Source organism: Rhyacophila brunnea, unplaced genomic scaffold (genome assembly GCF_057557595.1).
Source record: "Rhyacophila brunnea isolate RB1 unplaced genomic scaffold, BYU_Rbru_1.0 scaffold_2, whole genome shotgun sequence".
In the NCBI taxonomy this organism is placed as follows: domain Eukaryota; kingdom Metazoa; phylum Arthropoda; class Insecta; order Trichoptera; family Rhyacophilidae; genus Rhyacophila; species Rhyacophila brunnea.
Window position 1 is genome coordinate 58,691,566 of NW_028232859.1, and position 11,447 is coordinate 58,703,012.

The 11,447-nt window shown below is 34.7% G+C and overlaps 1 protein-coding gene across 2 annotated transcripts in view; it reads left to right on the forward strand.

The window, feature by feature from the left end:
• The window catches only part of Gli (carboxyl ester lipase-like protein Gli), a 37,694-nt gene extending 27,926 nt beyond the window's left edge, over nt 1-9,768 (forward strand). Inside the window, exons 12-13 of one of the 2 annotated variants that reach the window (XM_085946978.1) lie at nt 4,869-4,984; nt 9,140-9,768. In XM_085946978.1, the coding sequence (XP_085803104.1) occupies nt 4,869-4,984; nt 9,140-9,470 (447 nt within the window). In that variant the 3' untranslated portion in view covers nt 9,471-9,768. Of the gene's footprint in view, nt 1-4,868; nt 4,999-9,139 lie in introns of both variants that reach the window. The other variant, XM_085946979.1, reaches the window with a different exon arrangement.
• Nucleotides 9,769-11,447: the final 1,679 nt, after the last annotated feature.

The window sequence follows — 11,447 nt, forward strand, 5'->3', positions numbered from 1 at the left end:
AGTATGGTTTTATAACAACTTTACTAAAAATACCAATTATTAAGACATTATTTGAAAATTATAAAAAAATGTGATTGGGTCATCCATGTATTTAATATGTATACTGTTTTTTTTTTTTTTTTACTTCTACTTATTAAGGGCGGACATGCTCAGCGTAGGTCAAAATGGAGCTTTTATTACATTTTCAAAGCATGATCCTGGACATTATTTGTAATAATTAATTAATAATTATTATAAAGCAATCATTATTCGTAGGATGTTTATCACACTTGAATGGTCAAAAACATAGCTTATAATTAGTATCTTTAGAATTCTAATTTCTGCCTAATTCTTGTCAAATTTGGGATCACAGAGATTATCAATATAATTTTTTATCGTAAATATTTTACAAAAATAATCTCGTCATAAATTATACTAATGGTTTTATAAATGCGTTTAAAAATTAATAAACGTAAAAAATCTTAACACCACTGCACATGCATGTACTGAAATATGACGACGGAGACACTATTTACGTTTGCGTCATTTATTTTCCACCAGCAAGTGACTTGGAGGTGTATAAGTGTTTTATTGAGAGTATGCTATCTAATATCAACTTATTTGGAGATAGAAAGATTATTGTAATGGGAGATTTTAATCTAAACTCAGCACGTAGTGGTAAAAGAGTCAGCGATGACCTTGAATTTCTATCTTCTGTTTTTAGATTTTCTCAGCACAATGATGTCTCTAACTCTAACAATGGACTTTTGGATAGGGTATTTAGCAATATCGACTTATCGCTTTCATGATGCACATCTCCTCTTGTACGCGAAGATGTGTATCATCCAACTTTAGTTTTTCGTCTTCGGTTTCGGTCGACTCGTCCGCTTCAGACTCCAATTCCCTCTTACAAAACCAACCAATTTGGCGGGTGGAGGTTTGAAGGCGGAAACTTCAAGCTACTTTACTCATTGATGAGTGAAGTGGACTGGAGTGAGTTGCTCGAGATTTGTGATGTGAATGAGGCGGTACAATGTTTTTACAATATTGTGTATAATATTTTTGATCAATGTTTTTCGAGGAAGTCGCCATGTCGTGGTGGAAGGTGATACCCGAGGTGGTTTTCTCGGGAGATTATTGGGGACATTAAGGTCAAGCATAACTATCATACAGTATGGAAGGCTGGGCATGATCAGACTGACTATATCATGTTTAGCATCTATCGTTCGAAAGTGAGACAAGCTGTTCGACGGGCCTATCGAACATATATGGAAACGGTAGGAGATTCCATTCGCGAAAATCCTAAATTGTTTTGGAATTACGTAAAATCGTTATGAAGAGATGGTGGGTTTACTGATAGGATGAGTTGGAAGGGCGAAGAGGTGACCGGACATGGAGTGGCAGAAGCATTTGCTGGTCATTTCAAGTCTGTCTACGCAAGTAGTATTCCAAATCTGGATGTTGCCTCAACGTCAGGAAAACCGTCATGTGGTGCCCAGTCCGTCGATATTTTTTCAATTAATGAGGGCGATGTACTTCAGTTTATTAAAAAACTGAAGAATACTCGCTCTTTGGGACCTGATTATGTTCCTACATTTTTTTTAAAGGGTTGTATTGACTTCGTTAAAGGCCCGCTTTCATATATATTTAATCTCGCAATGGAGACAGTTATCTTCCCGGAAACGTGGAAGATGTCGAAGGTTACTCCTATCCATAAGAGTGGTACAGAGTCATCAGTGGAGAATTACAGGCCGGTAGCTGTTCTCTCTGCACCAGCAAAAGTTCTTGAGATGATCATGCACAACATGATTTATCCAAAAATTGAGTCATTCATAATAAATGAACAGCATGGATTTAGAGCAGGCCGATCAACGGAAACTAACCTGATGGTATTTACCGATTATGTGTCATCGGCACTGGATAGAGGCCACCAGGTTGACTGTTCTTACAATGACTTCTCGAAAGCATTTGACAAGGTCGATCATGACATCCTGATGGAAAAACTCCAACTTATTGGATTGTCGGATCGATTTTTGAAACTATTCGGGAGTTATTTTAGGAACCGTCAATAATACGTATCGTACGGCCTTTATCAGTCACAGACCTTTTACACATTTTCTGGTGTCCCCCAGGGCTCAAACTTAGGGCCGTTGCTGTTCACGATTTTTATAAATGACATAGCATTGGTAATAAAAAATGCTATGTTTTTGTTGTTCGCTGATGACTTGAAACTCTTTTTGGAAGTTGTCACCTTGGACGATTGTCGTCAGCTCCAACTTGATATAGATAATGTATTAAATTGGAGAAGGCGTAACAAACTAGAATTCAATATTGATAAATGCAATCTTTTATCGTTTACCAGAGCCTCAAAAGTGTTGTTTTTCCAATACTCGATGCATGGCAGAGTTCTGTCACGAATATCATCTGTAAGGGATCTTGGCATTACGTTTGAGAGTAAACTGACATTTATTAGCCATATAGTTACTATTTGTAACAAAGCGCTTAAAATGTTGGGCTTCGTCATGCGTACTTCCCGGGTCTTTTCAGATGTTACGGTATTAAAATTTTTATTTAATTCTTTAGTTCGAAGCAGACTTGAGAGTGGGTCTATTGTTTGGGCACCGCACCAGTTGAAGTATGGCCTTATGGTGGAGAGGGTACAGAAGAAATTCTTGAGACTCCTTTACTTGAGGTTGTATGGATACTATCCGTGGCTTTATCCAACTGACTTTCTCTTAGGCATGCTTACATACTGCAGTCTGCAATTTAGAAGAAATCTTTATTTAGCTACGTATTTTTTTCGACTTATACAAGGTATAAATGAGAACTCTGCCATTCTGGGCAGTGTTGACCTGTGTGTCCCTGATAACTATCTTAGAAATAGAGACCACCAGTTGTTTATTCTCCCAAGGTGCAGAACCAACCTGCCACTGGTAATGCCAATTGGGTGAGTGATAACTATGTTCAACGAAATTGCTTTGGGTGTTGATATATTCCACCTACGTGAGAATGAGTTTAGGTGGATGTTGTTTTATAAAATCTTAAAATAGGGTCTGCTTAACTCATCCGGTGTACTTCCTTGTACCTATCTAATTCATCTACTGATATATCTCTTTTTTTATGTAATACTCTTATATTTATATATCTTTGTTTCTAAATGTCATGTTGTGAACGTTGTCACCTCCGAAAGGGGGGGGGGGGGTGATGGATGAGTGCGCTGGACCCCCCTGATGATGTAATGTGATGGTGAGTCACGGTGGTATCGTCTGCTTCTTCTTTCGGGGACATGTTTATGTTGATTGACAACGCGGAAGTACAGGCGAAAACAGGGCGTTTATTGTTCGGAATATAAATACAGTAAAGTACAGCGTACAAAATATTTAACAAAAAATATAAAAAAAAAAAAAAAAAAATTTGAATTGGCGGGAGACGCCGACGGCCGCGGCCGGCGTCCTGAGAGACCAAAAACCGAATGAATAATCCCTTTTTGGAGAGCAGGTCAACTCTAGGCAAGAATAAAATAAAACAAATTCTGTCACTGAAAAATGACAAAAACACTCTGCATATTATGTACCTGGCTTATTTCTGAGAATTTCGCTCACCACAGAAATAGTCAGCCAGACCTTTTTTTAGGTACCTGCTTTGAAAAGGGCTGTATTTCTTTGCTAGGTAGGTACATATTTTTAAATATTTGAACTAGGTACAAATACATATTTTTTCAAAGTAATCTCAAATCAGATATTCTAGGTGCTAGGTACATTGTATGGCTGGGAACTTTGCTTTCAATATTTATGTAGGTAAGTGTACGAATTTAATACCTATTGGTCAAAATTGGATGAAGGCTAATGTAGGTAATAATATTAAAAAATGATATTAATAATTACTATTTGCTTACGGGCTAGAAATTTGCCTCGCAGTCGATCTGTTCATGTTTGCATGAATCAGCCCAATGATGATTCAGGCCTCATGGCCTTGGATCCTCTGAGGATGCCATGGTTTAGGCGGTATCAACGTCTTAAACTTATAATTTGTAATGTCCACAATATGTTAAAAAAAATAAATGAATTGAATTGAAAATGAATTGAATTGAATTGAATTGACTAAATTCTAAAACATTAGAGCGAGAGGTATAAAAGAATACTATTTTATGTAATAAAATACTTTATGCAGTCATGAAATGTTTAAAATAAATATAAAGGATAATAAGGCTTCAAAATTTTATAAATAGATTATCTACAACGTTTAATGAATGTCCATTATCATGCTTTGAAAATGCAATAAAAGCTCCATTTTGACCTACGCTGAGCATGTCCCCCCTTAAGTCATAATTTATGTTCTCCTAATTATTTAATTAATAAATACCTGCAGCAATATAATCAGTTGATGTGGTTTAATGATCTTTTTCTTTCTATACTCAATAATTACCCAGTATTAATTAACCTAACTATCATAATAGGTATTAATAATTAAGAGGTGAAATTATTTTAATTTATTTTTCTATTGTTAATTATCGAACAATAATTGGGCTTCTAAGTGAATTACTGATAATAGAATTGTTATAAATTAAAAACTTAATTTCACTGGATTGGTTTTGTCAAAAAATGACAACACAAAAAATTTCTACACACGACGCATCGCCGAGATCGTCTTGTGGACAGTAGTTTAATAATGTATTCATATTGAAAGTAACTTTGACGATTTTCTACCTGTAATATGGTCTGTTTCCTTCGTAGACACTCGTGTACTGGCAGAAAATAGCCGAACACAACCCAACATCAAAATGTTCACTGTTATGTTGTCGGATCATAGATAGCATCACTAAATATTATGCTGTATTTTACCTATATGTATTTACTTATATAATTTTAATGTGTATTGATTGTTTTCAGTATTGGTGGGAGCCAAAAGAGCCCCTTCAGATAGCATTCTGGAGTATGTCGGGCGCTTGTCTCTTTCTGGTGGTCCTTCTAGTCGTGTGCTGTCTGCTCTGGCGGCAGGCCAAGAGGTAGGTCGCCTCAGGTCAGTGCTCTCTACGTTACCAAGTAGCTGGGCAAGGACTATCTCTTTACTTTTCTCCTATACTATCATACGCTTCATCATCATTCTTCGTTCAATATTTCGGTGTGGTCGGTTGCACAACACAACAATGGAGGTGAAGATCGTCGCCTCGTATATTATTCTATGAAAATCTGCTTTTTATTTCAACATACACATATACAGTACACTCTCAGTAATCCGCCGCTTGATTATCCGACACCTACTATAATCCGCCGTTATTTTTACTAGTTGAAAGCACAAAATCAGGCTCTATAATTCGCCGGTATTCGATTGTCAAATTCAGTAGTCAAGTATACAACGCAGATGAGACAGGTTTATTTTGGAAACTTTTCCTTCGTAAAACGTACATACATCGCGACGAAAGTGATTGATTATAAATAAAACCGTAATTTGCTAGAACAAATTTCTCAAAAAAACTATTTTTACGAAATACCTGTATTCATTTTTACCATATTTTGTATGTATGCACTATAATCCGCCGCTTTCACTAATCGGTCAGTTGTCTGGTTTTTGGGGTGGCCGATTACTGAGAGAGTACTGTACATACATACTTATATTTATATTCACAGGGCAGGAAAACTTCATAACCATAATATTTAAAATTTTAATTGCTGAATAACTTTGATTTATATTATACAATACGAGTGTGTGTAGTAAGCACATGCGAGAGAAGTGAAACTTTTAATTTGAAATCCATTCTCGGACACTTCGAATACAAGTATGTACCGGACAATGGTAAATTGGATATTATATATAAGTTTTTAAGCGTCAAAATGTAATTGGTATTTTTATTTACAATAAAATCATTTTCTTCTTTTTCAAAAGTTTAATATTGCCGTCCGTTAATACTAACAAAAAATTGATAAAAATCGATCTGCGTCTACAATAGTCGTTTTATTCTATTGTCACTCACCCAATAGCTGGAATGGCACAAACCGCAGCATGCGCGCTTGCGAATCGAAAGATCTGTGGATTGATTCTGCCCGCTGCCTTTGATTTTTATTTCATTTGTCGAGTAAATCATGACAGTTTTTCATTATAGATCAGCGGGTTTCACTTACCCGGGAGTTTTTGTGTATGGTACGAGGGTGGGTCAATAAGTCCTTAGAAAAGCCGACAGGTGGCGCGACTAGTACTGCAAGCGGTTTGTTTTCATGCAGCGGCACTACCGATTCAGTATGCTGCGAAGTTTCAATCAGATTGGTCGGGTTGTTGTGTGTTTCTCGTACATTTAAAAAAAAAATTTGCTTGTGGAAAATGGAAAAATGGAAAATGGAGAAAATTGAGTTTAGAAATGTTATTAAACATTTTAATATAAAAGGGTTAACAGCAAAGGAAATAAAAAATGAGTTGGATTTAGTTCACGGCATATCTGCTCCTTCACTTGCAACTATTTATAACTGGTTAAATGAATTTAAACGTGGTCGTACATCAACAAAGGATGAACCACGCTCAGGACGTCCTGTAGAGGTGACTACACCAGAAATGATCAATAAAATCCACGATATGGTGTTAAGTGACCGAAGATTAAAGTTGAGTGAGATAATTGAGGTTACAGGGATCTCAAAAGGTAGCGTCATTTCTATTTTACATGACAAATTGGGCATGAAAAATATTTCTGCAAGATGGGTGCCGCGTTTGCTCACAGTCGACAATAAACGCAGTAGGGTGGTGGCCTCTAAAGCCCTGTTGTCGCTCATGCAACGCAATCCGGATGAATTTTTTCGTCGCTTTGTGACTGTAGATGAAACATGGATACACCACTATACTCCCGAGACGAAAGAACAGTCAAAGCAGTGGATTGCGAAGGCAAACCATGTCCAAAGAAGGCGAAAACCGTAAAATCAGCTGGTAAGGTTATGGCTACTGTATTTTGGGATGCACGTGAAATTATTTTCGTTGACTTTTTGGAAAAAGGAAAAACAATAACAGGGGATTATTATGCATCTTTATTGGACCAGCTAAAAAACAAAATTGAAGAAAAACGGCCTCATTTAAACAGGAAAAAAATCCTCTTTCATCAGGACAATGCCCGTGTTCACACATGTTTACGATCAATGGCTAAAATTGAAGAATTGAAGTTCGAATTGGTCGACCACCCACCGTATTCGCCAGATTTAGCCCCCAGTGACTTTTTCCTTTTCCCAAACTTAAAAAAATGGCTAAGTGGACAACGTTTTTTTTCAAATGAAGAAGTCATCGATCGGACAAATGCTTATTTTGAGGACCTTCCGAAAACTTATTTTTCTGACGGTTTAAAAAAAATTGAGAAACGTCTAACCAAGTGTATTGAGCTCCAAGGAAATTATGTTGAGAAATAAAAAAAAGATACAAAAAAAAAACCTGTTTTAATGCTTTTTTCTAAGGAATTATTGACCCACCCTCGTACATTAAAAAGTTTCACTTCAAAAATCTGGTTTAAAAATATGCTTAATGAATATATTACAAATATAATTATTGATATTATGCCTACATACTTTATTGACTATTATTTGTTTAACTGAATTGCATGCAGGGCCATACCGAGGAAGAAACACATTATATTGAAAACGTAAGATATTTCATGTAGGTATAAAAGCACAAACCACGGGTAGACATGCTCCCAATATTGTAACAGAACATTTTTTTTAATGAAGAATGTTATATTATGTTTTTTGACTCATTTCTATCCGTCGCTTGAGATATATTTTATTATGTAGATTTCAAATATTCACAGCTTTTTGAAAATAAATCTTTTGACATTTTTTAAAATACTTTAAAAACTATACAACTATAGTTCAAGTAATATGGTGAGAACTAATCAATTTTTACGACAAATGAAACACTCCATAATATGTAGTACTTTCAATGATCTATCACAGTGGTTCTTAACCGTTGCACCGCAGAGCACTGGTGCACCGCGAAAAAAATGATAAAAACAGAAAAATTCGCGAAATAGTTCCGAAAAATTTTAAACTGAAAAAGTCCTTCGCTAGATTATGAAAGCCGACGAAAGATCTAATGTGATTTCGATTTTGCCGAATTAACTATAACGAAAACATCGCCGAGGGAATTATATCCGCTATAACAGAACATTTAACTTTATTGGAAGAAAATATTGCATTTTACACATAGAAAATTATGACTGGACACGAAATCCATTTGCTACGATTGATACATCGAGTTGTGAATTTTTGTACCAAGAAGAAGAAGAATTGGTCTCATTGTCAACGGATCGTACTCTAAAAATTAAATTTTCTGAAATAACTATGGAGTAATTTTTGATTTCTGTCTAAGACTACATGAGGGCACTGAAAATCTTGTTATAGTTTTCAAGATTATATTTGTGTGAGCTCGGTTTCTCAACAATAACTAATATAAAAACGAAAAAATTAGAAAAACTTACGAATTTATATATATTTTCTTTAATAATTTTTTTCTTTGACTGTTATGTAGTATGTTTAATTTGTAATAAAAGTTATGTCTGCATATTTTTCTTTGTTTTCTGACCGTTTGATTTTGGTGCACCGCAATTTTTTGCAGTGCACCGTGACTTCGAAAAGGTTAAGAACCACTGATCTATCATGTCTTCACTTTTTTGTATGTAATACTTCTGTTGCAAACTTTCTACCAAAGATAGGCTGCCTCTTCTCGAATATAATATTTTGAAAGTTAATTTGATTTACTCACTGTAAAATTTAAAATTGACAAGAGTATACGAATTTTATTTATAGTACTTACTATCAAAAATATGGAAAATTGTATTTTAATCTCAACCAGAAGTCCAACCTTTTTCATGGATGTTATGTTTTTTTATTGTTTTAATGTACAGTAAGTTATGTGGCATTATTACTATTGCCCCAGAAATTATGGAACGCAGTTATCAGGTGAAAGAACTTGTAGTTTGTACAATTACATAATTATTGCAAAACTTTTAACGGGATTTGGATAATAGTTGATGGTTGTATGATACTTGTTTGTAAACATTTACTTATTATAATTATTATATTATTGAGATGATGTTTTATTTTTTAGTAAAACAACATCTTTGTATTAATAATTATTTTGTACTGATTTTACTTATAAAAATTATTAATCTAATTATTGTAATGCCATTATGTAGAGATGTGGACCGTTACTACAGCGGCGATATCTTCATGCTGCCGGATGGCGGGGAAGATCCGGGCGTGGACAACACGCACCGCTCGCGGGATAATGTCTACGAGTATCGCGACAAACCGCCGCCAGCCCGCCCGCAGACCCTCTCCCTCAACTCCAGGCCGGCAAGCCAGGCTTCCTCGGGATCGGCCGTCTCGCTCAAAGAAGGTCACTTCGTCTCCAGCAGCCCTAATCCCAACGGAAGGCCAACGGCCACCCCGCCGCCCAAACCGCGCGCGCGCCACACTGTCAAGACACAGATCGGCCAGGGAGGCGTTCCGCAGACACAAGTATGACGAATTCAGGGTTATCAAACACAAGTCTGAAAATCTACCAATCTCTTATGAAAGAGGGAGGATGACGTTAGTTGTAAATAGTTATTGAAGAGTATAACGAAAAATGCAATACATGAGAGATTGTTAATTCTTTCAATTATGTGAAATTAATTTTTAGAAAGCAAACGTTAAACGAATTTGTGATTATATTTTCACATCGTATTTGAAACCATAATTTGTGTTCAATAAGGGGTCTTGTAACATATTCAAAATAAGAGTTATCAATGCCGTCTTAAATATGATATGAAATATAAATATGAAAAAAAAACACGTTTTGAAATAGGTATCACTCTACGAATAAAAAAAGACAGGAAGGAACATACTGATTTATCGCAGTATTAAAACTGGCAACCAAATTCGCCATTTTGGAAAGTGATGATTTTGCGTAAACAAATGGTCTGTATGTATTTGTAATTTTGTGTATTTTATGTTTGTGTATCAGGCAATGTCGGCCATATTTGCCGGCCTTTTTGATTGCCGTGATTTGTACACATGTTCCTTCCTGTCTTTTTTTATTCATAGGTGTCACTGCACAGGTAACAATACCTACATATATTATGTATTTTGAAACTAATTTTAATTAATGAAATATTGCAAAGTCTTTATTTGATAGATAGAGGTATTACTTTGTCCGTTGTGTAACTATTGTAAATAAATCCTTTCATTTATAATAATATGCAATGTGACATTTTCTTTATTCTGACAAAATTAAATGTTTTTGTCATTTAAACAATACCTACTATGTAATTTGGTTGTATTTTTTATTGGTATCATTTGTTATGCTCACCATACATTGTACCACAATGCATGATTTCTTAACCATTTTGAGCCGCAACCTAGATTAAAGTAATATTTTGCATAAAATATGTACATTGTCACACAATGAATGTTGTCTAGAATTAGTTCCTTTCTAGATACTTTCTTATCCACGCAGAAGAATGGTTAATATTTGCGCACTTTTTTCAAAATTTTCTGTACAGGTTATGATCCACTCGAACTATAAATAAATTAGAAGGAATGTTGTTCACAACCCACTCAATAATATGCCAATCGACCCAATTTTAGGTGAATTGAAATCCCTGGTATAGAGATAGTTATATTTACAATTTTATTGACGATGCAGGTACTTTATGAAGCCAATAATTTATTTTAAGAATCTTGTACAAAATAATTTTATTGTCATAAGTTGTCATTTTATAATCTAAGCTATTTTTAATACATACCTATTTTAAGTTTTAAATCGTGATTTCTGCATGAATTTATTTCTCTTAATATTACAATATTATAGATCATAGTCGTTTTCGTACTACCTACTTCTAAATTCATTCCATGTTTTAACCTTTACACATGCGATGAATATGTCGTATTAAAATCTATCAAAAATATTATAAATATGTGCATTAGTCCAATCAAAACAGTGATTTAATTTAATAATATAATAAGTTATAGGCGTAATTTTTAAACAATATCAGTATAATATTATCATGTTAAAGTATGTAAGCTTAAAATTATAACTTTAGTGCCTATAAACACGTGCCTTGTGCAATTGTTACAATTTTTTTTATAAAATTTACAACATAAACAAAAACGACTGAAGTGTGGTAATATCACCATAATATTAACATAATATGTCTTAAGCAGTCTGTTTAAATGATAATAAATTTAATAAGGAGTTGTATACTAATATTGCTTTATGACAAAATAACAATTGTATTAATAATTAAGGTAAACCATTCTGCTAGTATGTATGTTTTAAGGTTTTGTACGTACACTTTTGAATGTATTACATTGTAAGTAAGATTTGATAGTTCGGGGAAGTCACAAGATGGAGCGGGAAAGGGCCGGGCAGGACAGGACAAGCCGATACGGCAGACGCAATGTAAATACTGTCGGCTATAGTGATCAAAAACGATATACAAATCAGGCTCGCCCCGCCCA